Below are 27961 nucleotides of genomic sequence, written 5' to 3'. Positions count from 1 at the left end.
CAGTTCTGAAGCACTCCTGGGTGTTTAATATTGCTGCCTCTCATAGGGCTCCTGGGTTGGAGCCCAGTTGGAAGGGATGGCCTGGGCTCCCCTACCAATTCACCTCCTGCAAAGGGGGCACAAATCTCTACCCCCTGAGCTAAGGGGGATAGAGACATTGTGAGCTCTGAGACAAGGGTGTGCAGCTCCCAGAGCCCTGTATGTAGGCTGAAGGCTGTTTTGTGGGGGATGTTGGACTTACATATTTGGTTGGACTGTTATCCCCCCACTACCAGAAGAGGGCAGACTCAACTGGTGACCTGGCCAGAGGGCTGAGTTACTGTCTACTGGAAAGGAGACCACCAATGTGCCTGAGCCACCATCCACAGAGGACTCTAGAGATGGAGGCGAATCATGATCCAGCCACCTAATCATGATTTGGTATCACTGGCAAGTGCAGCTCCTCACAGCCCCACTCTCCAAAGCAAGGCCAGGAGACACCTGATATGTGACCTTACCCATGGGGAGACTCATATGCATGAGACCAGAAGGTCTAATGTCTAAAGATATTGAGCTATGGTTGGCTTCATTCACTTGTCCAGCATTAATATTAGATCCTGGATCTTCTGGAATCTGTCTAGTGATGGGCAGATCTTTGTCACCAAAGTGTCTGTCTCCAGTCCCAGGTGAATTATGTTTGTCAAGCGAATCAGGGAGCTTTTCCTTGTGTTACTGCAAAGCCATGCATATGGAGGAGATCCAGAATCTGGGTTGTGGCAGTGTGTGCCTTACTATGACTACTACCAGCCACCTAAGACTCTGGGTGGAGAGGGGAGATTAGAAGATTTATCTAGGTTTCCTTGAAAGCTTCTGCTTCAGATTCCCCCCACCCGCTCAGCCAGGGTACTTAGTCCCTTCTTGGATACCCTGGGTGTTGGTAGCAGCCAATGGACTGCTGTGATGAGAGCTGAAGCCTCTCTGTAGTCTCAGCTATTAACTTATCTGATGTTTCCATCAATAGCTTTCAGCTGTAAGTCTGGATGCACTATCACGGGTGTAACATGACATCCTTATAGCTACCAAGTTAGAATCCACTGCTCATCACAAATCATATCAAGGCTCTGACCAAGAAAGGACCTGCAACATCTCAATCCAAGCAAAGATCATACCCTTAGAACAGTGTTCCACAACCTTTTTCGTCTGGCGGGCACCAGACGACGAGCCACGGAGGACCGTGGCGCCAGACGAGCATCTGCCGAAATTCCACCAACAAGCAGCAACATCAATAGGCGTCACCGCCAAAATGCCGCCAACAAGTAGCATCATTCAGAGGCGTCGCCGCTGAAATACCGCGCCAAAATGCCATCAACAAGTAGCATCATTCAGAGGCGTCGCCGCCAAAATACTGTGGCGACACCTCTGGATGACACAGCTTGTCAGCGGCATTTCAGTGGATGCTCATCTGCTGGCCAGTACGTGGGTGCACTTAGATGCCCCGGTGGGCGCCATGACACCCACAGGCACTGCGTTGGGGACCCCTGCCTTAGAAGATGAACTGCTTGTTTACCATGAAGAAGGTGTTCCTATTAAATATATGAACATACTTTTTGTCTAAACAGGTATGGCAGTGGCTTTGAAATTGCTGTGCAGTGTATCATCACTCTTATGGTTGTATGGGCTCTTTTGGAAGGAAGTCCCCTTCTGAAGGTGTGAATACATCTTTCACTGGTGGAACTACTGCTGCGTGAACCCTAGGCTCACAAAATTTATGGAATTTCTTTGTTTTTTATATAAACATTTTACTCAGATTAATCAGTTTAATCAGGTGTCCTCATTTGGATCTTAAGATGCCCCCAAAGGAAGTACAACAGAAAACATGTATCTGGGGGTATGGCTACAGTTGCGAGTTGCAGCGCTGGTGGAGGCTTTCCAGCGCTGCAATTAGTAAGTGGCCACACCTGCAGGGCACTTCCAGCGCTGCAACTCCCTGGCTGCAGCGCTGGCCGTACATCTCACTCAGCATGGGGAATAAGGATTGCAGCGCTGGTGCTGCAGCGCTGGTCATCAAGTGTGGCCACACACCAGCGCTGTTATTGGCCTCCAGGGTATAAGGGTGTATCCCAGAATGCTTTTAACTAAATTACTCCCTTTGTTTTGTTATGCAGCCTCTCTTTGTTTTGTTGCGAACCTCCAGAGCTCCATTGCTACCGGAGCTGCTCTACGGGAGCTGCTTATCAGCTCCTGTTTGCTGTGATCAATCTGTGAACAATCAAATGAGATCCTCCTCCCTGCGTGATTCACAGGGGTTGAGTGTTTGCGTTTTGCTTGACCAGCAGCGAGAAAAGGAGTCATTCACAGGGGTTGAGTGTTTGCTTTGCTTGAGAGAAACGGGGGGAGGGGGCAGAGGGGGGAAAGAGAGTATGTTGGATGCAGGCTGTTTGCAGTTAACAGTAAGGGGGTGGGAAAATTTTCTGATTTTGCACAGTGTCAGTTCCAAAAATCCACTCTCTCTTCCCCCCCCCCCCCGGTCCCTGTCACACTGCCCCACACCCCCCTCTTTTGAAAAGCACGTTGCTGCCACTTGAATGCTGGGATAGCTGCCCATAGTTCATCACTCCCAACAGCGCTGCAAATGCTGCAAATGTGGCCACACTGCAGCGCTGGTAGCTGTGAGTGTGGCCACACACCAGCGCTGGCCCTGCACAGCTGGATGACCAGCGCTGCAACTACCAGCGCTGCAGATTTGTAAGTGTAACCATACCCTAATAAAGCTTCAAGAGGAAGATATTTTACTAATATTAATGAGTTTTTTGAAAGCCACCGACTGACATTCTGTTCTGGAAAAGTCCTGTAGTTGGTTGGTTTTTTTTTAAATTCATGTGTGGTACTTTTTCCCCTAGCCCTTCATCCTGGCATGGGGTACACACACCTCAATTGTGAAAATAGCTGGTTAGCTGTCCCCGGGAGCCTGAAAGGTTTCCTGCCTGCTCTCCCAGGCAGGCCAGCCCCCAAGTAAGTGGTATAGGAGCAACCTGGTACCACCTGGAGCTTTACTCAGTAAATCAGGATTATTTTGAACATGGGAAGGGATTTTTCTCTTACCCCTCTGTAATCCCAAAATGGTGCATCTTTTTGGGGAGTGAATCCTCATGTGCCTCTGTTCTTGTCACAGGCTACCTGAAGTGCTAAAGGTTTTAATGTGGAGCGGAGAGGGACAGACCCTTTCCTGCCTTTCCCTGGCAGAGCAAGAGTTTGTGGCTGATGATTTGAAGTCACAATTCCCATTCTGCTGCTGCCTCAAATCTGAGCCCCTTTCCTTGGGCTGAAAGCCAGACAGGCACAATTTCCATTAGGCTGCAGCCTGAGGCATGGCTGCCCAGGAGATAGATTTCTCTGCATGCCCATACATGCTGCAGGGTGAGGGAGGGGCAGTGAGTTTGGTACAGAGCACTAAGAGATTCTGTGGAGGAGAAAGGCCCCAGCAAACAGTCCCCTGGGGGAGAAGGCAAAAGAGAAGGGTGTCTAATCCCGATTTTCACCTCCACTTGTTTATTAACAATAGTAATCCCTACCTTGCAAAGGGCATAATGGCTTTTACCTTTTGGGATCTGGGGAGTCTCTAGGTTTTACAGAATGTACGCCAGAGTATCATGAAAATCCCCCGATACACAGTGCGAGGAAGGGGAGCTTTGTAGGAGCCTTGCTTCTCTCCTCAGGGATTGTAGGACTCACTTTAGGATTTGTGGTGGGGACTGGTAGCACAGAAAAGGACTTATCTTTACGGTCATTTGTTGCTCAAGGGCTTACCCCATGAATGGACTGGATGAAGTCCTACTCATCCTCAGAGCCGCTCCCTGTTGTGCTCTGTGTCTCCTGATCAAGTTTTTCTGTTGTTGAGTTGCGTCTTTTTGGGTGGACAAGGGACCCAACATGCCTACCTGACTCAGAGCCCTGTGCCCTAGCAGAGATAGGGCCAGCTGGCTAGATGTAGGATGTGCATTTTTTACTTTCTACCAAGCCTCAAAAAGCTACCTCATATACAGAGCACCTTTTGGATTTTGCCCAGTGCTTGTTGGCTGCTCTGCCTGTTTGAAAGGGGGCAGATAATCTCAGCTAGGAGGTGCTGCAGTGGAGGCTCTGGATAGCATGCTGCTCAGAATCCAGTACTTGCTCTACCATCCCTGAAAGGGGGCAGAGAAGGCTGGAGGCTTCAGACTCTTCAGCTCCCAGCCCAGGAGGAGGCTGGGAGGCTTGAAAATAAATACAAACACTTTAACTGCCTGAAAAATGGTTAAAAATAAAAAATCAAACAAAAGAACAGGAGTGAAGCAAATCACCACTTGACTGCTGCCCTGGAAGCAAAAGATCTGGCAGCAAACAGGAGAGAGTATGGCTAGCACAAGTTGTGCAGCAGTTTTGAACTACCTCCAGAAACAGCAGACAGGAGGAGAATAGTTCATATGTATCAGAATTGTGGGAGACGTTGGGCTGCAGAAAAGGCTACAAGAGTTGGATATGGCCTGGGGAAAGGGGAGTAAAAAACGATATCAAAATTATTGTCCTGAGTTCCTGACAGGATGGCAGTGTTGTCAAAGGTTACTAAGAATGGAAGAACAGGGGAAGGTTTGGGAGGAAAGATGAAGAGCTGAGTTTTAGCCATGTTTGGTTTATACTGCCAGCTAGACAACTACATGGAGATGTCATAGAGACAGGCTGAAATGCAGCCAGAATAAAGGAAGAAAAGGTCAACAGTACAGAAAAATAGATTTGTGAATCACTGGCTTAGAGATAGCAGTCAAACCTGTGAGAATGGATAAGATTACCTAGACAGAAGAAAAGGTTACTCACCTTGTGCAGTAACTGTGGTTCTTCGAGATGTGAGTCCTTATGGGTGCGCCAGGTGTATTCGTGCCCCCTGTGCCTCAGATTGGAGATTTTAGGGAGCAGTATCCATTTGGCCTGCACATGTGCTCTCCCAGTCTCATGCCCTTCATCAGGGCTAGATAGCGCTGTGCAGGCAATCCACCCTGAGTTCCTTCTCTATCACAGATCTCATTGGTAATAACTCTGAAGCAGACGGGAGGAGGGCAGGTAGTGGAGCATGCCTAGGGACATACAATCTGCAAAACCACAGTTACTGCACAAGGAGAGTAACCTTTTCTTCTTCGAGTAGTGTCCCTATGTAGTGTCTTCGAGTAGTGTCACTCTAGGGGACTGCAGCAGGGCCCCTAATAGAGAGGTGGGGTTTCAGAGTCAAGTCTAGGATTGAGGATAAAACAGTGGAGCCAAATATGGCATCGGAAGCTGAGTTCTGAGTGACTACATAATGTTCAGCAAATGTATGAGCAGAAGTCCAAGTCACTGTTCTGCATATTTCTGCAATTGGAACATCCTTAAAAAAGGCTATGGAAGTGGAGAGAGATCTCGTGAAGTGAGTTCAAACTCTAGAGGGAGGTTGAAGGTTGTGAGTGTGATAGCAATGGGAATGCAGTTTTTGTTTAGAGATTGAGAATCCCTTCAATCAGTCCACAATGGAGAGAAATAGTCTGTGAGATTTCCTGAAGGGTTTACTCCTATCCAAAAGAAGGCTAATGCTCTCCTGACATAGAGTGTGTGTAAAATCACCTCCCTTTTTTCCTGGTGTGGTTTCAGAAAAAAAAGTCTGAAAGGTGGATAAGCTGATTTATATGGAACTCTGAAGATATTTTTGGTAGGAACTTGGGGTGCAGTCATAATGTAACCTCGTTTTTGCCATTACAGCACCTATCTCTCCCACTCTCTGAGCAGACGAAATGGCCACTAGGAATGCAGTTTTCGTCAAGAGGTGTAGAAGAGAGCAGGTGGCCAGGAGTTCAGAGGGAGGCCTCATAAAACACCTAAGGACAAGGTCGAGGTCCCATGCCAGAGTAGGGCACCAAATTTGTGGGAAGAGGTTACTCAGATCCTTGAGAAACCTTCTTGTTGTAGGAGGGCCAAAGCAGAATAACCATCTATCTTATGATGGAAGGTAGGGATAGCTGTGAGAGGCACTTTTATGGAGTTTAGCAATAATCCTGACCCTTTTAGTTCTAGGATGTAATCTAACACAAGCGGTAATGGAGAGGATGTAGGAGAAATGTGTTTTGAGTCACACCAGAGTTGGAATCTCTTCCACTTTTGAATATATGTGTGATAAGTAGTTAGTTTCCTGCTCTGTAGCAGCACTGTCTTTACATCCTCAGGGCAGATAATTTCCTAGCTTTGGAACTATCGAGGAGCCACACCTTGAGTCGGAGAACCTGTAGATGGGGTGCTGGATCTGCTGCAGAGGAGCATGTGGATCGGACACAGACTTCTCTTAGGGGAGAGTCTGATGATAGAGAATATCCAGGTTATAGCCAGGAGCAGAGGACTGAAAAGTATAATGTAAGGGCCGGATCAGATGATAAACAGTCACATAAAAAAGAATCTGGCACATCAGAAAAAGGCAGGCTAATAAACAGGGACAAGTTTTTAAAGTGCTTGTACACAAATGCCAGAAGTCTAAATAATAAGATGGGTGAACTAGAGTGCCTTGTGATAAAGGAGGATATAGATATAATAGGCATCACAGAAACCTGGTGGACTGAGACCAATCAATGGGACACAATCATTTCGGGGTACAAAATATATCGGAAGGACAGAACAGGTCGTGCAGGGGGAGGAGTGGCACTATATGTGAAAGAAAGTGTAGATTCAAATGAAGTAAAAATCTTAAGTGAATCCACATGTTCCATAGAGTCTCTATGGATAGAAATTTCATGCTCTAGTAAAAATATAACATTAGGGATCTATTATCGACCACCTGACCAGGACAGTAATAGTGATGATGAAATGCTAAGGGAAATTAGAGAGGCTATCAAAATTAAGAACCCAATAATAGTGGGGGATTTCAATTATCCCCATATTGACTGGGAACATTTCACTTCAGGACGAAATGCAGAGATAAAATTTCTCGATACTTTAAATGACTGCTTCATGGAGCAGCTAGTACGGGAACCCACAAGGGGAGAGGCAACTCTAGATTTAATCCTGAGTGGAGCGCAGGAGCTGGTCCAAGAGGTAACTATAGCAGGACCGCTTGGAAATAGTGACCATAATACAATAGCATTCAACATCCCTGTGGTGGGAAGAACACCTCAACTGCCCAACACTGTGGCATTTAATTTCAAAAGGGGGAACTATACAAAAATGAGGGGGTTAGTTAGACAAAAGTTAAAAGGTACAGTGACTAAAGTGAAATCCCTGCAAGTTGCATGGGCCCTTTTTAAAGACACCATAATAGAGGCCCAACTTCAATGTATACCTCAAATTAAGAAAAACAGTAAAAGAACTAAAAAAAGAGCCACCGTGGCTTAACAACCTTGTAAAAGAAGCAGTGAGAGATAAAAATACTTCCTTTAAGAAGTGGAAGTCAAATCCTAGTGAGGCAAATAGAAAGGAGCACAAACACTGTCAACTTAAGTGCAAGAGTGTAATAAGAAAAGCCAAAGAGGAGTTTGAAGAACGGCTAGCCAAAAACTCCAAAGGTAATAACAAAATGTTTTTTAAGTACATCAGAAGCAGGAAGCCTGCTAAACAACCAGTGGGGCCCCTTGATGATCAAAATACAAAAGGAGCGCTTAAAGACGATAAAGTCATTGCGGAGAAACTAAATGGATTCTTTGCTTCAGTCTTCACGGCTGAGGATGTTAGGGAGATTCCCAAACCTGAGCTGGCTTTTGTAGGTGACAAATCTGAGGAACTGTCACAGATTGAAGTGTACCTAGAGGAGGTTTTGGAATTAATTGATAAACTCAACATTAACAAGTCACCGGGACCAGATGGCATTCACCCAAGAGTTCTGAAAGAACTCAAATGTGAAGTTGCGGAACTATTAACTAAGGTTTGTAACCTGTCCTTTAAATCGGCTTTTGTACCCAATGACTGGAAGTTAGCTAATGAAACGCCAATATTTAAAAAGGGCTCTAGGGGTGATCCTGGCAATTACAGACCGGTAATTCTAACGTCGGTACCGGGCAAATTAGTTGAAACAATAGTAAAGAATAAAATTGTCAGACACATAGGAAAACATAAACTCTTGAGCAATAGTCAACATGGTTTCTGTAAAGGGAAATCGTGTCTTACTAATCTATTAGAGTTCTTTGAAGGGGTCAACAAACATGTGGACAAGGGGGATCCGGTGGACATAGTGTACTTAGATTTCCAGAAAGCCTTTGACAAGGTCCCTCACCAAAGGCTCTTACGTAAATTAAGCTGTCATGGGATAAAAGGGAAGGTCCTTTCATGGATTGAGAACTGGTTAAAGGACAGGGAACAAAGGGTAGGAATTAATGGTAAATTCTCAGAATGGAGAGGGGTAACTAGTGGTGTTCCCCAAGGGTCAGTCCTCGGACCAGTCCTATTCAATTTATTCATAAATGATCTGGAGAAAGGAGTAAACAGTGAGGTGGCAAAGTTTGCAGATGATACTAAACTGCTCAAGATAGTTAAGACCAAAGCAGATTGTGAAGAACTTCAAAAAGATCTCACAAAACTAAGTGATTGGGCAACAAAATGACAAATGAAATTTAATGTGGATAAATGTAAAGTAATGCACATTGGAAAAAATAACCCCAACTATACATACAACATGATGGGGGCTAATTTAGCTACAACGAGTCAGGAAAAAGATCTTGGCGTCATCGTGGATAGTTCTCTGAAGATGTCCACGCAGTGTGCAGAGGCGGTCAAAAAAGCAAACAGGATGTTAGGAATCATTAAAAAGGGGATAGAGAATAAGACTGAGAATATATTATTGCCCTTATATAAATCCATGGTACGCCCACATCTCGAATACTGTGTACAGATGTGGTCTCCTCACCTCAAAAAAGATATTCTAGCACTAGAAAAGGTTCAGAAAAGGGCAACTAAAATGATTAGGGGTTTAGAGAGGGTCCCATACAAGGAAAGATTAAAGAGGCTAGGACTCTTCAGCTTGGAAAAGAGAAGACTAAGGGGGGACATGATAGAGGTATATAAAATCATGAGTGATGTTGAGAAAGTGGATAAGGAAAAGTTATTTACTTATTCCCATAATACAAGAACTAGGGGTCACCAAATGAAATTAATAGGCAGCAGGTTTAAAACAAATAAAAGGAAGTTCTTCTTCACACAGCGCACAGTCAACTTGTGGAACTCCTTACCTGAGGAGGTTGTGAAGGCTAGGACTATAACAATGTTTAAAAGGGGACTGGATAAATTCATGGTGGCTAAGTCCATAAATGGCTATTAGCCAGGATGGGTAAGAATGGTGTCCCTAGCCTCTGTTCGTCAGAGGATGGAGATGGATGGCAGGAGAGAGATCACTTGATCATTGCCTGTTAGGTGCACTCCCTCTGGGGCACCTGGCATTGGCCACTGTCGGTAGACAGATACTGGGCTAGATGGACCTTTGGTCTGACCCGGTACGGCCTTTCTTATGTTCTTATGTTCTTATCTGGCCAGCATCCTGAGAGAAGAGATGAGGAACAGGCTGGAGAGTGATTGGTAGGTAAGTTGCCAGTTGAGCAAGGTATGGAAACTATGTTTGTCTTGAACATGTGGGAACTATAAGTATAACCCTGGCTCTTTGTTTTCTTGTCTTGAGAAGGACCTTGGATATTAGAGGAATTGGTGGAAAGGCATAGAAGAGACCTGTGTTCCAATGTAGGAGAAAGGCATCTCAAAGAGAGTGATGTCCCAGGCTGGCCCTGAAGCAGAACTGGGAGCACTTCTTGTTTCTGGCTGCAGCAAATAAGTCTGATAAGAGATGTTGCTGTGGTAGCAGATGCACCAGTTCCAGAGTTTCACTGCCTCAGCACAAAGGGAAGGTGATCTTACTCCTCCCTAGTGGTTTATGTAAAACATACGAGATGTTGTTTGCCATAATCTTTATATGTTGCCCCTGATCAGTGGTAGGAAATGTGTACAGGCATTCCTGACTGCTCTGAGTTCCAGTAAATTGATATGTAGTGTGGATTCAAGTGGGGACCATTTGCCTTAGATAGCCTGGGTGTCCAGGTGGACTCCCTATCCTAACAGGGATGTATCTGTTGTCAATATTAACGTTGGGTTTGGCTGAGTGACGAGAACACCTGCGCAGACATTGTGAGGGTCTTTCTGACAGTCAAGGGAGGTTTTGACTGACAAGGGCATCATTAAAAGTTTAAGCTGTGTGTGCTTGTACGTACACTGTTCTGAGCCATCCTTGAAGGCAGCGCATGTGGAGTGTCATGTGATTTATTACAAAGGTGCTCATTGCCACGTGTCCCACATGTCCCCAAGGTCTGAAGGCTGGTCTGACCTGTCAAAATTAAGTTGGCTAAGGTACTGAACCTGTGTGATGGAAGGAAAGCTTTGGTCTCTACTGTATGTGGGTAGGCCTCTATGAATGAATGGAGTTAATGTGGACTTTTGGATTGTAGTCCCAGTTGGAGGAATAGGTCCATAATCTTTCGTGTGGCCCTCAAATCATCATCAAAGGAGCGTGCTTTGAGCAGGGAATCGCCTAGATATAGGAATATCGTAATTACTTGTTTGCAAACGTGTTCCATTACCACAGAAAAGACCTTTGAGAACACTTAGGTGCGGATGATCGACAGAATGGGAGCACATTGTATTGAAAGTGGTCTTGTCCCAGAGTGATTCTTAGAAACCTTCTGTGGGATGGGTAGATTGTGATATCAAAGTAAGCATCTTGTAGGTCAAGGGCCAAGAACTAGTTCCCCTGGCCTACAGATGGGATTATTGCTGCCAAAGTAACCATTGTAAAGTAAAGCATTGTATCTTTACAAATCCATTGAGTGATCTTAGACCCAGAATGGTTCTCCAACCACTGTTCTTTTTTGGTATCAAGAAGAAATTTAAATAGAAGCCCTTCCCTCTCTGTTGGGTGGATATTGGTTCTATAGCACCTAGGTTCAGAAGACAGTTTGTTTCCTGATGTAAAAGGTGAGAAGGGTCCGTGAAGGGGGACAGGAAAGAGATAGGTAAAGTGGATCAAATATCCTGTGGAGATGATGATCTCCAATACCCACTTGTCTGTGGTTATATGTTACTCTTTTCGTCAAAACTGGGAAGGCGGTTACCAAAGGGGTGGAGATGTTTGGGTTGTTGCAGCAAATAAAAGTGCGGTTGGGAGCTCGGGGCTCACCCAACACACCAAAATTGGTGTTTAGATGCAGATGGCTGTGATGTGGGGCAGCTGGTATACGCTTTTGTAATCACTGTCTTTTCTGTTGGGGTTTATAATGCCTTGTAAATTCCCAGTGAATGCAAAGTGGGTCTGGAATTTTTTTAGTGTAGGGAGGGATTCATCTGTCTTTTCTGCAAAGAATTTGGATGCTTCAAAAGGAAGCTCCTTCACAGTGAACTGGACCTCCCTTGGAAAGCCAGAAAGGTAAAGCCAGGAAGTGCCTGCATCACCGCTGCTGTTGAGATGGAGCGTGCAGCTGTATCAGTGATATCTAGTGAGGCTTGCAACAATGTCCTCACAAGAAGCTGACCAAAAGAGGACAGGATGTCAAGATGTATGAAATGGTTGACGGTGCCAATAGCCACTGAGAAGTCAAGAAAAGATTTGTCCCTGGTGGAATATTTACATAATAGGTTTTCATTACTACTGTTTATGTAATATTGCAAATGTATGTGGCACTTTACAAATCACAGAGTATATTAATAAAATATATTACCTGACTCAAAGAGTTTACATTGTAAGACTGGTAGAATAGAATGAAAGAGAGAGGGTTCCACCTCCTACCTATAATGAACCAATCTGATCTAGGTTAAAACAAGCCAACAAATAACATCTCTCTACAATGTACAAAACCAGTTCCCTCACAATATGCTCATGTCTGTTTTTGCTACTGTGCAGTTTCTAAATTACCTGTTGTAGCAGAATGCAGGTCTCCAGTACTTGCAACTTGCAGTTTAAAATTAGATGAAAGGTTACAATTCATAAGGAAACCAGGAAATAAAAATATATTTCCTTTAGAAATTGTTATTTTTTTTGCTACATTAGGTCCATAACCCAGACTCCTGAATTGAAGAAAACAACTACTTCTCATTATTTCATCATTTTTCATCAACTACATTCAATGACATATGTAGTGAAATGCATCAGATTGTGATTAAACATAATACACCGTACTATAAATATTAGCAAAATCCTGCCAGTACCTACCTTGTGGATTAAAAAATCCAGTCATCCAGAACACATTTGGTCTCCCTTCAAATATCCAGGTATGGAACTGAGTATTTCTTTCCAGGAGTTCAGTAAACCAGAATCCAAGTGTTGAAGAATCCCAAGATACCCTTTTCCACAGTTGAGGAATTCGAGCATCATACATATTATCAAGTGCATCTCTCAAATTCTGAAAAAGTGAAAATAATAATATATGAATTAACTGAAACAGCTGAAATGTGTTAGTTATAAAGTGAGTACTTTTTTATGATAAAGATGCATATACTCACCTCACTCATAATAATGGTTCCTTCTATGGCTAACTTAAGATCATTCAGACTGTTTCGGAGTATTGTAATAACCTTTTGCATTCGGTCAATTTCTTGACGAAGAAAAATATTCATAGAATTAAGGTGTCCCATCTTTATTAAACGGGCTTTCACCTAAAATACAGGAAATGTAGAGAAAACAAGTCAATTAAATTTTGAAGTTTTGCAAATATTGTCTATATGGTAGTTTAATGCTTTTTTAGTACTGAGAAAAATAAATGATAGGCCTGTGATTTGAGATTGTGGAAACACAACCCAGTGGGATTTTTAGAGGGAGGAAGGGGGACTCAGGGGAAGTCAGTAAATATTCTTATTGAATCCATCTTTTTCTAAGAGATTCAGATTCTGACAAGAAATAATCAAGGATCTTGTAACAGCTCCTTAGATGGCTGAGTCTGCATCAGGATATGGTTTCTTAGATCTGCAAAGCAGGAACTTAGGCAAAAAGGCTCTGATGAAGTTTGAGGAAGGGGAATATTTGTGACAGTGAAAGTAAGCAGTGATAGTGAAGCACATAGGTTCATACAATCCAACCGCTGAAACCATGACTGAAGAGAAGGTTACTTACCTTGTGCAGTAACTGAGGTTCTTCGAGATGGTTACCTCTGTGGGTGCTCCACTTTAGCTGGCTTGATGTCCTGCACTTGTAATTGGAGATTTGTGGTAACAGTGCATGCTGGATATAACCTGGGGTTTGGACTGAGTTGTGACTAGCCAGTCATCCACGTAAGGGTAGACCTGCACTCCTAGTCTCCTGAGGAAAGCCGATACCACAACCATACGTTTTGTGAACACCCGAGTAGCTGCAGACAGGCCGAACGGAAGCACCATGAACTGGTAATGTCAGTGTTTCACTATGAATATGAGGAACTTTCTGTGCCCTTGGTATGTTGATACTTGAAAGTACGCATCTTTTAAATCAAGGGTGGCATATCAGTCTCCAGGATCCAGAGAGGTAATAATGGATGCCAGGGTGACCATGCAAAACTTTATCTTTTTGAGATAGTTGTTGAGCCAAATGCAGGTCTAAAGTAGATCTGAGACATCCCTTGGCTTTCGGGATTAGGAAATAATGGGAGTAGAAACCCTTCCCTCTTAATGCTGTGGAAACTCCTCTGTGGCTCCCACCTGAAGGAGAGACTGAACCTCCTGGACCTGAAATTCTTCATGTGAGGTGTCCCTGAAGAGGGACTGGGAAGGAGAGTGGGAAGGAGGGGTAGAAATAAACTGGAGGGTGTATCCTACTTCTACGATGCTTAACATCCAACAGTCTGTGATGATATGGGACCAAGCACTGAGAAAATGGGAAAGGTGGTTTACAAACAAAGGAAGAATGGGGTCTGGCATCCTGGGAATTGGTACAGTATCCTTGAGTGTCCCATCAAAATGCCTGCTTGGAACAAACTGGATGTCTAGGAGGGGCAGGCATTGATGCAGAAGTAGAAGGAGGAGGTGGTCTGTGCCTATAACCTCTATTCTTTTTCTGCAGGTCCTGTTGGACAGCTGGAGCAGAATACTGAAGGGGTTTGCTGAGCCCTGAATTGCTTCCTGGAAGGGGCCGGGGTGTGCAAACCAAGGGATTTTAATATTGCCCTCAAGGCCTTTATCCCATGGAGCTTAGCATCAGTCTGCTCCGAAAGGAGCAAGGATCCCTCCAAGTGATGGTCCTGACCAGTCTGTTGGACCTTCGCCAGGAGCCCAGAGGACTCTAACTAGGAGATCCTACACATGGCCATTGTGAAAGCCATAAACCTGGCTGCTGAGCCAACCACACTCACAGAAGCTTGTAGTGAGGCCCTTACCACTGATTCTCCCAAATCCACTAGTGAGGAGAATTCCTGCCTAGCATCCTTTTGGGGCATGTTTTTAAATTTTAGCATGGAGTTCTATACGTTAAAGTCATACCTGCCCAAAAGTGCATGCTGGTTTGCATTCCTGAGCTGCAACCCCACAACAGAACAAACTTTCCTATCAAACACATCTAACTTTTTTGAATCTTTTGATTTTAGGGTTGTGTCCAGATGCCCCAGGCTTTGTCTCTCTCATTGGCAGCAGACACTACCAGGGAGAAAGGAGTAAAGGGATGAGAGTAAAGGAACTCATAACTTTGGGCAGGTGCATAATACTTGTGCTCAGCCCTTTTTGAAGTGGGGGAAAGGGATGCAGGGGTCTGCCATAGACCCTTAAGTGGGACCATAATGGCCTCATTGAAAGGCAGAGCCACTTTTGAAGGACCTGCAGTAGCTAAAATATCAACCAGGCAATGAGAGGATTCTTTTACTTCCTCCACCTGTATGTATAGACTTAAGGAAACCCTCTAACTATTCCTGGTGCACCTTATAGCCATCTGAGGGAGGCGACATGTCCCCCCCTGAGACTGCTTCTTTAAGGGAAGAGGAAGAGGAGGCCAGCATTGCCTGTGGATGCTCTTCCTCCATTTCTTGATCTGCAGGGTCCTGTTGAGCTGGCTCTTGATGTCCAGTACTTGGCCTGGTACCAGAGTCAGGAACAGGTGCTACCCGGTGGGTAGGTGCACACACCATTCCAATGCCACTGAATAGGAGTGCGTGGAATAGGATCTGGAAATGGGCTCAAAGCCCCCTGAATTCCAAAAGGCCACTGGATAGGCATAGGCCCCCAGTGACCTCCTGGCCAACCGCTTGATGGTACTCCTGTGACCAGATCCATGAAAGGGTAGAAACTTCTGGAGGAGGGGTAGCGAGCGTGGCTCTGAGGACAGGAAATGTAGGACCCGACCTCTGACTTGGAAGACAATGATTCTTTTTCCACTGGCCCTGGAGGCATTATTCCAGATGGTGCCAGTGACTGCAGGAAAATCTGCAGGGAAAGCACCACAGGTTTTCCCTTTGGTGGTACTGAAGGACGAGCTGTCAGGAGTATGTGAGGCTGGCATGGTACTGAGTGCTGTAGTGATTCTGCTGGTTCTTCTGTGTGCACTGGCACCAACAGCATCAACTCTTGTACTGCCAGCAGTACAGGCACCGACAGGGTCAGGAGGTTCTTGGCAGCCTCAAACGCCTCTAGCATGGTCGGTACTGTGACAGTGTCAGTATGGTGTGATGCCACAGAGGTGGAAGGAGCTCCCTCTGGTTACAGACTCAACAGAACGTGCCGAGGCACTGAAGTCAATGATGCCATCTTTGGCGGTACCAAAGCAGAAGAGAGCTTTACCACAAAAGTCTACTTCTATCCCTGTGACTAAATTCAGTGCAAGCGATCTCCTCCTTTTGTCAGTCTGCTTTTTATGCCTCTTATTAGGCACTGGGGATGGTGAGCAGTGTTGGGACTCAGGCACTTGGTGCAGAATCTGACCAACCTGGCTCAAATGGAAGACTCAAGGCCACCTCCATGAGTAGAAACTTTAACCTGGCTTCACGGTTTTCTTTGTGTGAGGCTTAAAGTCCCTGCAAAGTTTGGCACTACTCCCCCAGTATGAGTTTCCTTGAGGCACTTCAAGCAACTTGAGTGCAGGTCACTCATGGACATAGCCTTAATGTGGGGCTTAAAGCCTGGTAACTGAGGCATCCCTTGGCACCAGGAATCAGCTGAAATCCTCAGATGGGGTAAAAACCTAACTAATTAACTAAACAAACACTAAACTATTTACAATAAAACACAGGAGAACACAGTCCACTGAAAGTACTTTCAAAAGCAAGAAGATCAGTTCCAGCGATCGTCACGGGTGGTATGAAGGAAATGAGATGCTTCGGGATTGGTTGGGCCCTTTACACTAGCATCAGCAGCACACAGCAGAAGAGGGCACTCAAACCACTCAGACAGGTACCACTGAGAGAAAAATTTCCAGCAACTATGTGCAGGGCACACGCACACCCAGGAGTGGAATGCACGTGTGCAATTGCTTGAAGAAGAAATTAAAAAACCCAGACTAGTTTACCTCATGGGGTACATAATCAGGAGGCAGTTTGTCCAGCATATCTTCAGCTAATCGGTATACAATGGCTTCACGAGTTTCTCCTGCTCCACCTCCACTTTCCTTAGGTTGAATATTGGTAATGGTGTCAAGAACATTGGCTGCGGTGTTACTCTGATATCTGAGAGGAATATTAAATCATTAGGAATATTTCATAAATTACATAGCTTCGTTACAGCTAAACTGTATGCACTGTAGAATCATTGAAGTTAGAAAATGGAAAACACCTATCAGGTTATCAACTAGATTGTGAACTCCTCAGGGTAGAGATTGTTTCCCAGTGCTGAGCATGCAGTAGGGTAAGGGACCTTTGTGTGACCTCCTTAGAGTTCTACTCCAGGAATAGGAGGAAGAGCATGTTCCACAGGGATATTATTCTATTCTGGTAACAAGAGAGTAAGGAGAGAGCAATGTCTTGAATCTTCTCCCCCAACGTGCTGGCTTTTGTGGGAGGAGAAAGGAGGGAAATCTGTAATTTGTCAAGGAGCTGTAACAAGTTATTTTTCTATGAAGAAGAAGGGAAGGATTTGTGGCCAAGAATTACTGTCCTTGGGCTGCTTCTTGGGAGTGAGGGTGGGCAGAGCTATGCATACTGTCCCCATTACACAAGGCTAGCTGTAAAGGCCCTTATTAAATAGTAAATCCATTCTTTCATAAGGCAGTACAGGATTGATGGTAAAAATTTCTGGATTTACAGCATTGGAGATTAAAACCCCCTATCTACAGAATAAATACAGCCTGGGCAGTGCTAGTGTAAGGTTATGCTCTAAGTCAATATAAAGAAGTGAATAAATATATGCTATATTTTGACCCCAAAAGAAGGTAGTCAGTGCCAGCCCTACAACACTTGAGGATAAAGAAATGTGCAAAAACAATGCCCTGAACAAAAATTCTAGACAATATTGAGTTCTTACAACTATATCACATTTGAATACCAGGTGTTTAACACTTCTTAAAAATTGCAAATGAAACATTTGATCAGTTTATAACAGTCCTATAAACAATGAGTACAAACATCTTGCAAATGACATAATTCATGACAGAATTATAGAAACTGCAGGGAAAAATGATGATTCAATATATCTTGTTAGAGATCATACAATATTAGTTGAAGAAAATAAAAGCCAAGCTGTTGCATATATTGTTTGTGAATCAAAAACTGAGTGGGTACTAAGTGATGCCAAAAAGCCATTTTTAAATAATGGAATTGTGGAAATATACAAGGGAGATGGCAACAAAGGTTACTGTTACATCAAAAAGCATACTGTAAAGAAAGTAAAAACAATGAAGAGTACTTGTGGCACCTTAGAGACTAACACATTTATTTAGGCATAAGCTTTCATGGGCTAAAACCCACTTCATCAGATGCACGGAATGGAAAATACAGTAGACAGGTATAAATACACAGTACATGAAAAGATAGGAGTTGCCTTACCAAGTGGGGGGGTCAGTACTAACGAGACAATTCAATTAAGGTGGAAGAGGGCTATTCTCAACAGTAGAATACCAAGGGAGGAACAATCACTTTTGTAGTGGTAATGAGGCCAATGTAATCAGGGTGGCCCATTTCAAATTACCAGTGGGGGAAATTAGAATGCCGCTAGCCGTCACCTTCAGCCCCCAACTAAAACCTCTCCAGCGCATCATCAAGGATCTACAACCTATCATGAAGGACGATCCCTCACTCACACAGACCTTGGAAGACAGGCCAGTCCCCGCTTACAGACAGCCCCCCAACTTAAAGCAAATACTCACCGGCAACTACACACCACACACCAAAAACTAACCTAGGAACCTATCCCTGCAACAAACCCCGTTGCCAATTCCGTCCGCATATCTATTCAAGGAACACCATCATAGCACCTAATCACATCAGCCACACCATCAAGGGCTCATTCACCTGCACATCTACCAATGTGATATATGCCATCATGTGCCAGAAATGCCCTTCTGACATGTACATTGGCCAAACCGGTCAGTTTCTATACAAAAGAATAAATGGACACAAATCAGACGTCAAGAATTATAATGTTCAAAAACCAGTCAGAGAACACTTCAATCTCCCTGAACACTCAATAACAGACTTAAAAATGGCAATTCTTCAACAAAAAAACTTCAAAAACAGACTCCAACGAGAAACTGCAGAACTGGAATTAATTTGCAAACTGGACACCATCAAATTAGGCCTGAATAAAGACTGGGAGTGGATGGGTCACTACAAAAACTAATTTCCCCCTACTGTTACTCACACCTTCTTGTCAACTGTTTGAAATGGGCCATCCTGATTATACTAGTCTCATTACCTTTACAAAAGTGATTTTTTCCTCCCTTGGTATTCCACTGTTGAGAATAGCCCACTTCCACCTTAATTGAATTGTCTCGTTAGCACTGGCCCTCCACTTGGTAAGGCAACTCCCATCTTTTCATGCACTGTGTATTTATACCTGCCTCTGTATTTTCCACTCCATGCATCTGATGAAGTGGGTTTTAGCCCATGAAAGCTTATGCCCAAATAAATTTGTCAGTCTCTAAGGTGCCACAAATACCCCTCGTTGTTTTTGCTGATACAGACTAACACGGCTACCACTCTGAAACCTGTAAAGAAAGTGTCACCCAAAGAATTATTTGATAAAAATGTGTATACGAGCAAAAAAGGTTTATGAATTGGAAGCATGGAGCAGAATGCAAACATTACCAACTTTTTATTGTTGAATTGCATGGTATCTGTCACTGTAAGTGAATGCACATATTAATATAAACATGAATAATTTTACAATACACAAGTTGGCTAATGTTAGCAGAATTCTAAAAAGACTTCTATGGCTTTCCTTCCATTGTTTTTGAAAGTAAGTGATTGCTTTAAAAGAATAAGTAAAATTGTTATCAGAGATACACCATAAAGCTGCTAGACTGCTTTCAGTCTACATGTACATTACCACAGGTTAATATTTTGAAAAAGATGTTTTTAAATTGAAAACTGTTGCTTTCAAAGAGTCCATAAAAGCTTCCTCAAGCAGTGGACTCCATACAGGTCCAAGATTTTCCCTGTGAAATGTATGCTTTTACACAAATATATATGATAGGGCTCTGTTTTCAAAAATTGAAAGAAAAAATCCTCAGCGTCATAATGTTTGAGAACCACTTACGTGATGTCAGCATTTGGGTGAAGACCAAAGACTTCTGGGCTATCCATGGCAGGGAGGGTCTGAATGTACTCCTGATACTGATCCAGAGTTTTGCATACTGGGATTTTATATCCAGTGTAGAAACAAAATGTGCTCTCAAACATCTTTTCACTGAACCACACCTGTGCAAAATAAAGAAAAGACACACTTAGAGAAATCAAAACTTTGGATAACTTTGCCATTTCACCCACGGATTTCAACCTCTCATTTATTTTCTTCAGTCTTCTTGGGAAGTTAGAATTCTAGTTGGGCTAAAACCAGTCATTTTACTCTAAAACAAAAATAAGGCTGTGTCATTTCAAAGTGATTCCTTCAAAACGTGAGTTCAAGTTGTGTAAATTAATTTTCTTTATTAAAAAGTGTTCATGCTCCTATTTTAAGAGGGCTATTCAAGGAAGAGAACCTGATGGGCTAAGAAGGATAATTTGTGTACTTTACCCACAAGGCAAGGCTTTTACAAGTAGAGTGTTGAGGAGATAAAAACCCACCAGAAATAAGACTTCTGACACTCTAGATGATTCTCTTCATACAATATAATTGCAATATTGACTTAAATATTCACTGCATGAAATCTAACTATAAAAATCACAATCACATTATATATTTTAGTAAAAATGAATATTGATACAGTTGTCAGATTTTCTGTATTTTCAAGCTCTTACCCTTGCAAAACAATTAAGAAGACGCTTATCGTAATCATCAGTGACCCGACCTCCATATTGTACTTCTCCAATCATGTATCGTACTGTGCTCCATGATATACCCTAGATACAAATAAAATAAAATAGTGTAGTTACAATCAATATCCACCTATGGCAGTGGTGTCCAACCTGTAGGTTGGGGGACCCCTGTAGTCTCTGAGGCTCTAAATTGTGACCCTCAAGGATGACTGTGTTTAGAAGACAAAGTTTGATCACAAATTACAAATATATTCTCTGAATCATGTCCTATAATTTTTAAACTCAAGTATTAGAATTGGTCCTGCCATGACATGGAGTCTTTGCCTCCCCCAAAACCTCCCACCACCTCCTTTGCAGTCCCAAAAGCAGATTTGATGTGGTTTGGAAGGCCTTTGAACAGCTGCAGTCTCTTCCTCGTTTCTCAGCCACTCTCTCACTGGCCACCTGATGCATTGCAGAAGATGGCTATTCCATTACCTGCTTCTGTGCACTAGACCTTGGGAGCCTAAGGAGAACAGGATAGAAGTTTGCCTTTGTCAGAACCTAAGGGAATGTTCAGCAAAGGACGTCTTCCCTCCCTGACTCAGCCACCCACAGCACCCCAGGAGAGGGCAAAATAGGAGAAGCTGAGAAACAATAACCAGTTATAGCTCCGGCATACTCTGCCCCAATCTCATCACAGATTTGAGCATCCTGAGGATGTAGTCCATGGGAATATGGGCTGAGTAAGAACTGCAGAATTTGACGTATAGTGACTGATGAGAAAACACTTAATGCTTTTTCAATTAATTTGCAATTTTTTTTCTTACAGTTTTCATGTGGATAATAGTGTCCATACTAGACTGACTGTCCTTCAGAATTGACATTTTGGTCACTATTTGTATGGCTGAAAGAATAAATACTCTTCACAATATAAACAGAACTATGTGAAGTAAGAAGCAATCACAGATACTGTTTACATAAATATTACTCACTTTCTTGATGTCACATTCATCTAAGTGATTCTGTATAAACTGAACGCTGGCTGTAAAGTCAGCAGAGTTGAATTCATAGGGAATATTCCAACCCAAAGGGCCAAACTTGCGCCGTTCCTTAAGAATACCATTGAAAATAAATAGTCAGTCTGTTTTCTTTAAATTTACTCACTATGTTGTTTCATTATTATTTCTGGTGAAGTTAAACTGGAATTAAAGATTACAGTGAATAAATGACACAGTCCAAATACCCCATTATGCATTCCTCTGTGGCATTAATAATTAAAAATGGGTTTCAGGTGCGGCATATTGGAACAACATGTGAAAGAAAAACAACAAAAACATTTATCACTACCCATCCTAATCATCTTAATAGCCCTGGGTTTTAAAATCTCCCATGTCTCTATTGCTGGATCAGGATGATAGTGTATTATGTTAAGGACTATACTTGGCCTAATTTTCAGATGTGATGAGCACTTGCAGTTCCCATTGACTTCAATAGATTCAGCATGTCTGCCACTCAGGATATAATCTTTCTTTTTTTCTATGTATGGTCTATTTGTTAAAAGTAGTTTTAATTTTTCAGTTTCGTATTATGACACTGAGTTACTCAAGTGCACTTAGATTGTCCTTTTTGCCTTAATCCCTTCTCTGATGCCTTTTGATTTATATGCCTTTCAAAATTCTTACCACTTTTACACATGGTAAGGCTGCCCATCTACCTCCCTTATGTTATCTCAGATCCTTCATTATTAATGTTTCAGGTTAGCATTGTATGCTTCTCTGTAAATGTAAGTGTAAAAGGAAAAATAGTTATATCTAAAATATGGAGAAGTAGCCCTTAAAATGAAGGCATTATAAAACACTGAACAGCCTTACATCCCTCACAACCACATTTTAAACTCCTCATGTGGTGTAGGTAGGGTGACCAGATGTCCCAATTTTATAGGGACAGTCCCGATTTTTGGGTCTTTTTCTTATATAGGCTCTATCATCCCCCACCCCCTGTCTCAATTTTACTGGTCGCCCTAGGTGTAAGCCTATGATTTGCTGACAATGTTCTTGATATGACACCTGGGAATCTCAGATATGTACTAGTCTGTTATTTTTATTCCTCTGTATGAACATGTACATTTGTGTCCTCCTTGTAAATGGCTGTTGCATGCTATTTTGCTCCTTCTAAAAATTGTCAAAATGTAGAAGCAAGGAAATACAAGATAAAGATGGAGTTGTGGAATACTGTACTTACATTTTTAAAAATCAGTTTCAGACATAGCACATTTATTAAGCATCTCAAACAACAAAACTTGCCAGTTAGCAACAGTAAATGGGTAAAAACCTGGCCACATTGAAGTCAGTGGAAAAAAATCCTATTGACTTCAATATGCCAGTCACCTAATGTGTTGAAGTGTGGTCATGGTCAGAAAAATAAGTATGTAAAAATTGGTACCTTACTCAACAGATCTGCTGCCTATGTGTACTGAGCATTGTATATACTGATCTAACTGGAATTTTCTCTACCTGTGAATTGGATTTCTGAGAGACCACTAATCCATACTAACGGCTTCTTTTCTCTCTATGGGTGATTGATAGACAAATGACATCAATAAAATGAATTAGAAGAAAATGTTGTTAGTGCACACTGGAACCAAAAGCAATTTTCCTAGTATTAACACACTAATGGAATTGGTTAAAATAATAATCAGGTAGGTGTATGGATTACTAGTGTTAGTGAAAAATTAACTTTTTGGCAGCAAGTAGCCGTAGAGTTCATGGGCTTTGCTTAGGTCAGTTGGGTCAAGACCACAAGAAAGCTTCTCTGCAACCATGCAGCTTTGCCTTTTCTCTTCATACTTTTCACAGCATTCTGAGAATGAGGGGGAAAAGAAGGGAAGGCACAGAGAACTCTGCAATTCCAAGGAACAGCCTGTGTCTATTCCTAGTTGATCCCTGTTAGTGTGGAAGAGAAGTAATTTGCAGTTGTGACTTCTGTTAAATAAGCCTATTACTATAACTCCATGTATCATGCAAATCAGATGAAATACTTCTGGGATAATGCTACATTCCCTAAGATGCACACTGGAGTGGCTGAGCCAACCTGCTATGATTTTGAATTTCCCAAAATTCAAATATGGATTGTGCTGGGAACTGAGCATTTCTTTTCCTGTCCATTTCAAGATGGGTACCATCTTTCTGAGTATGGCTACGTTCTCAGTCCCTCATCAGTTATTGAGATAAGACCTCACCTCAAAACTGTCCGAACAGACTAGAACTGGATTCTGAAAAGTCTGTCTTGAAATGTAAACACGCCAAGTAAACAGCTTCCGTTTCCAATATGCTAATATAAAGTCTTTTTTATTCACTGACCACCTGCCTTGCATAGACCCCCGGCTTAACACTCCTCTGAAGCCTTTTCTGATACAAATTCACATAACTCTCCTGTGTATTGAGGTGAGATCCCAAAGAGACTAGAATCTTAGATGGTTCTAAAATACTCTTTTGAAGATTCATAATAAATCTCAATAATTCATTTGTAACCACAATCTGAACCTTTGGAAGAGATTTATCATTCACCGGACAATCATCTAAATATAGAAAAATGTGAACATCCCACTATTGCAATCAGAATCTTTGAGGAAATTTTTGAGGCTGAAAGGGAGGACAGTGTACTGAAAATTTTGGTTGTTGATCTTAAACATTGGATACTTCTGACAAATGTAGCAGTAGTTATATGGAGATATGAGTATTGCACAACTGTGGATACTAAAACTTTTCTTTGCTGTACACCTTCTTTTATACACTAAAGAAATTCCTTCTTGAATATCCTATGCTCCAAAAGCCAGTTAAGCCATTTGAGAGTCAAGACTTTTGTGAAGTCTTCTGAATGCTTGGGCACTTAAAAACAACAGCAGAGAAAGTACCTTCATTCAGCTCATCTGAAGGGAAAGGAAGAAAAGCATAGATATCTTGTAGATGCTAAATACAGTAGCATCACTCTTCTTTATAAGATTTTCTGAGAAGTGAGGCACATTCTATACAGTAACAGTTAGAATGACAGAGTCCATTTGTCTAAAGGTATGTTTTTCCACTTTGAAAAAAAAAAAAGGATAATTCTGTCCCCAAAAGAATGAATGGGTTCAGAGAGCAACAGGAAATCAGTGTGGATTTACTAGGATGAGAACCTCCCAAAAGCCTTCTGACTTCTGTCCCTCTGATATTTATATATATTCCCTTAGCTGCAAATGTTAGATGTATAATGTTGGTATGACTGTCTGAAAAAATACCAGATCTAAGAAGGAAAAAAAAAAAAAGAAAAGAAAAAGCAAGCAAGCAGAGACACTGTCAGATGGCTGAGTAGCAGCATGCGGAAGCAACAGCTGAATCTAGAGGACACACAGTGGCTGTGGAAGAGGAAGCAACTGACACATTGGGTTATACTGTCAGAAATTTGCAGGGAGACAGCATATTTGTGTTAAAAAGAAAGTTTATCTGCCTTATTAGATCTTGCTGCTGGCTGTGTCTTTGGCTGGAAGTCTGACCCTACTACACATTTCAGACACATGAAAAAATGGTCACTAACCCTGTTCTGTAACTGTTGTTCTTCAAGATGTGTCACACATGTCCATTCCAGAGTCAGAGATTTTTTTCCTTAGCAGTACCACACCCTCTGCTGCCTCATGCTGCTGCACAGTGGTATAAAGGGCGGAGCCACCTTGACCTCCATAGTTCCTACTTACTGGACAGACTGCCATATAGTGGGGAAGGAGGGTGAGAATGAACCACTTTTTCTTCTTTTGAGAGATTGCACATGCACTTCAGGTGCATCACAAGCATCACAAGCAGTTCAATCCATCATCTCTAGACTGAGACATGACATAATGAGATACAAAGGTATGTACTGATGACCAACTGCAGCTCTACAAATGTCCTACCACTTTGTCAGTGTGGCGTTAGCAATGTTGTAGCACAAATATATGCAGGAGGAAATCCATGATGAAATTCTCTGAGCTGAGACTGGAATATCCTTCGTCCTGTCCGCGGCTGCCATGAACAATTGCGAGGATGACCTAAATGGGTTAGTCCTGTCCAAGTAAAAAGCTAAGGCTCTCCTGACATCCCAGGTATGGCGCGTCTCCTCATCTTTATGAGCATGGGGCTTAGAAAAGAAAGTTGGTAAGTATATTGCCTGATTGATGTGGAAGTGAGAGATTACTTAAGTCAGAAATTTTGGATGTAGGAGTAAATATACTTTGTCCTTATAAAAGACTGTATAATGGGGTCAGCTCTCAGGGCTCACAATTCTACCCCTCCTCACAGAGGTGATCACTACCAAAAAGGCTACTTTCATTGAAAGATGAAGCAACTACTAGTTAGCCTGTGGTTCAAAGGGTGAAGCCATCAGCCTTGTTAATACCAGATTTAAGTCCCAAGGGAAGATAGGATCCAATACTTGGGGAAATAACCCCAGACTCCTCAAGAACCTGAGTGATATTGGATTGGAGAGAACTGAGTGATTAGCAATTGGAGGGTGGAAAGTGGAGATAACTTCTAAATGAATGAAAACTGATGGAACTAATGGAAGGATGTTGCTATTTCAGGTGGAATAAATAGTTCAGAACATGCTGTTTAGAAGACCAGACTGGTGAAACACCTTTCTGATGAGCCCACAAATTCCAGTTCAATAGTAAATGTACCTAGTAGAAGGTTTTCTTCTATTCATAAGGCCATTTTGTGCATCCCTTGAACAGGCCTCTTTCATGTCCCTCAACCAATTTGGAAACTCTGCTGGATACCAAGGGTGAAAACTCCTCAGCAATGGAAAGTGATGCCTCCTATCTCAGGACCGAGACACATATCAGCAATCTCTGATTCTGAAGATAAGCCTGAGTCACTTGACCTGGGATGTGTGGTAATGTTTGGTGCTGAGGACTGCTGTTGAGACTCTAGAGATGACAGTATCAAGGGGAGCACACTGGGTTCGCCTCTGGATGGCACTGGTCAAGGAGGTGAAGGAGTATCCAAAGCTGGCTATGGTACCAGAAGATGGCCTTTACCTGTATGTAGATATGATGCAGACTGAGTTTGTTGGTACCAGGCAAGATGTCTCTTTTACTGCTGGAGATGATGATACTCAGAGGCACCCATGCTGCAGCATATGCCTCTGGGGTTATTGGTACAGAGAGATCCCCCGTATGCTGCTGTTGTTGCATTAAAGGTGTTGATACTGCAGAATGGGTTTGTCTGCTAGCAGTAGTCAGTGTCAATCAAAGAGGCACAGATGCTGGAATTGATGATCCTGCCTGAGATCCAGTGGCACCCAGGAATGGCTCTTCTCTGAAGATACTCTACCCTGCTTCCCAAACTGTTTACTGGTTGACAGTACTAGGGGCCTTGATATCTTAGAGGATGAGTCCTTCAAAGTACCCTGCTATTTCTTTTTGGTACCAGGGAAAGAGAGTGGCAATGCCTGGAGGGGCACTTCTATCTGAAGCAGAAGTGGTCAGTGCCTGCCTTGAGCAGGAAAGCTATGATGGTGGACACAGGACAGCCTCTTGGAGAAGGTGACATAGCCTCAGCTCCCTAGCCTTTTTAGGCCAGGGCTTACAGATTTGGCATCTGTCTTGGACATGACCCTCACCAAGCCACTTTAGACACTGAGAATGAGGTCACTCACTGGCATGGATTTCCTGCAGCCAGTGCAAGGCTTAAAGCTAGGAAATCAAGGCATTCCCTGGTACCAGGCATTGGCATCCAGAACAAGTGGGAACTGATAGTCCACTAAATTATGAAAAACAACCAAAATTGAAACTTACACTAAGCTATAGACAAATCCCAAACTATATACAAGAGAAGAACAATGTTACCAAAAGGAAGAACAGTAGCAAAAGCAAGCTATCATGTTCTGACCTCCAACTACAGGTGGTAAGAAGGAACTGAGTGGGTTGGGGCTGTTCTGCCATTTATATATTGCAGAGCATCATGAGGCACCACCTTGACAGGTACTGCTAAGGGAAAAATCTCCAACTCTGGTGTACTGGGCATGCAAACACCTGAAGTGGAATGGACATGTGCAATCACTCAAAGAAGAACTTCTGTTTCTTGTAGCTGATCAGTGAAGACAGAGCTGTCAGTAAATGTCTTCATATTTTTCCTGATTTTTCAGGGATGGTTTCCAGGCATTCTGGGGGAACAGGGACAGGTAAGTGCGCCTAAAAAGAACTATACATCAATATCTGCTTCTCACTGAAGCATAGTAAAAACTGGTTCCAGTGTGCATTCAATAACACAGACCCCCTGTAGCAGGAGACTTTTCTTTCTTCTGGTTCATGTGTCTGCCTGTAAATTCAAGTGTGGAGTAAAAAGGAGGCCTTAGTATTGATTGCTAGCTACACACGACAAATATATTTTATCTCACTTTAATCCCATTTACACAGCAAAGCCGAAGTAGCTATGGGAGAATTCTTAGGGGAGGGACAGGACTTCCTCTTCCGCTGCATGGGCTGCACCCAGAGCTGGGTCAGACCCACCTCTTTGAACCTCCTCTGGCTGCAGGAAGCGCTGCACCCCATCCCACCCCTACTTCCTGCTCCCATTGCAGCCGCAGTGGGAGGAGTCACTGCTGGAGGAGCTGTGCCCCTATCC

At 42.9% G+C, this 27961-nt stretch overlaps 1 protein-coding gene across 1 annotated transcript in view; it reads right to left on the bottom strand.

The window, feature by feature from the left end:
- The window catches only part of DNAH8 (dynein axonemal heavy chain 8), a 594173-nt gene that overhangs the window by 3261 nt on the left and 562951 nt on the right, over positions 1 to 27961 (bottom strand). The window contains exons 87-92 of the mRNA XM_045010583.1: positions 21320 to 21436; positions 20328 to 20429; positions 19627 to 19787; positions 16445 to 16601; positions 12490 to 12642; positions 12200 to 12389 (exon numbers count right to left, since the gene is read on the bottom strand). Coding sequence (XP_044866518.1) covers positions 12200 to 12389; positions 12490 to 12642; positions 16445 to 16601; positions 19627 to 19787; positions 20328 to 20429; positions 21320 to 21436 — 880 coding nt within the window. The remainder of the gene's footprint in view (positions 1 to 12199; positions 12390 to 12489; positions 12643 to 16444; positions 16602 to 19626; positions 19788 to 20327; positions 20430 to 21319; positions 21437 to 27961) is intronic.

The sequence above is a fragment of the Mauremys mutica genome, chromosome 3 (assembly GCF_020497125.1).
Source record: "Mauremys mutica isolate MM-2020 ecotype Southern chromosome 3, ASM2049712v1, whole genome shotgun sequence".
Taxonomy (NCBI): Eukaryota; Metazoa; Chordata; order Testudines; family Geoemydidae; genus Mauremys; species Mauremys mutica.
The sequence above is the reverse complement of the archived record's forward strand: the minus strand, read 5'-3'. Positions and strand labels throughout refer to the sequence as shown.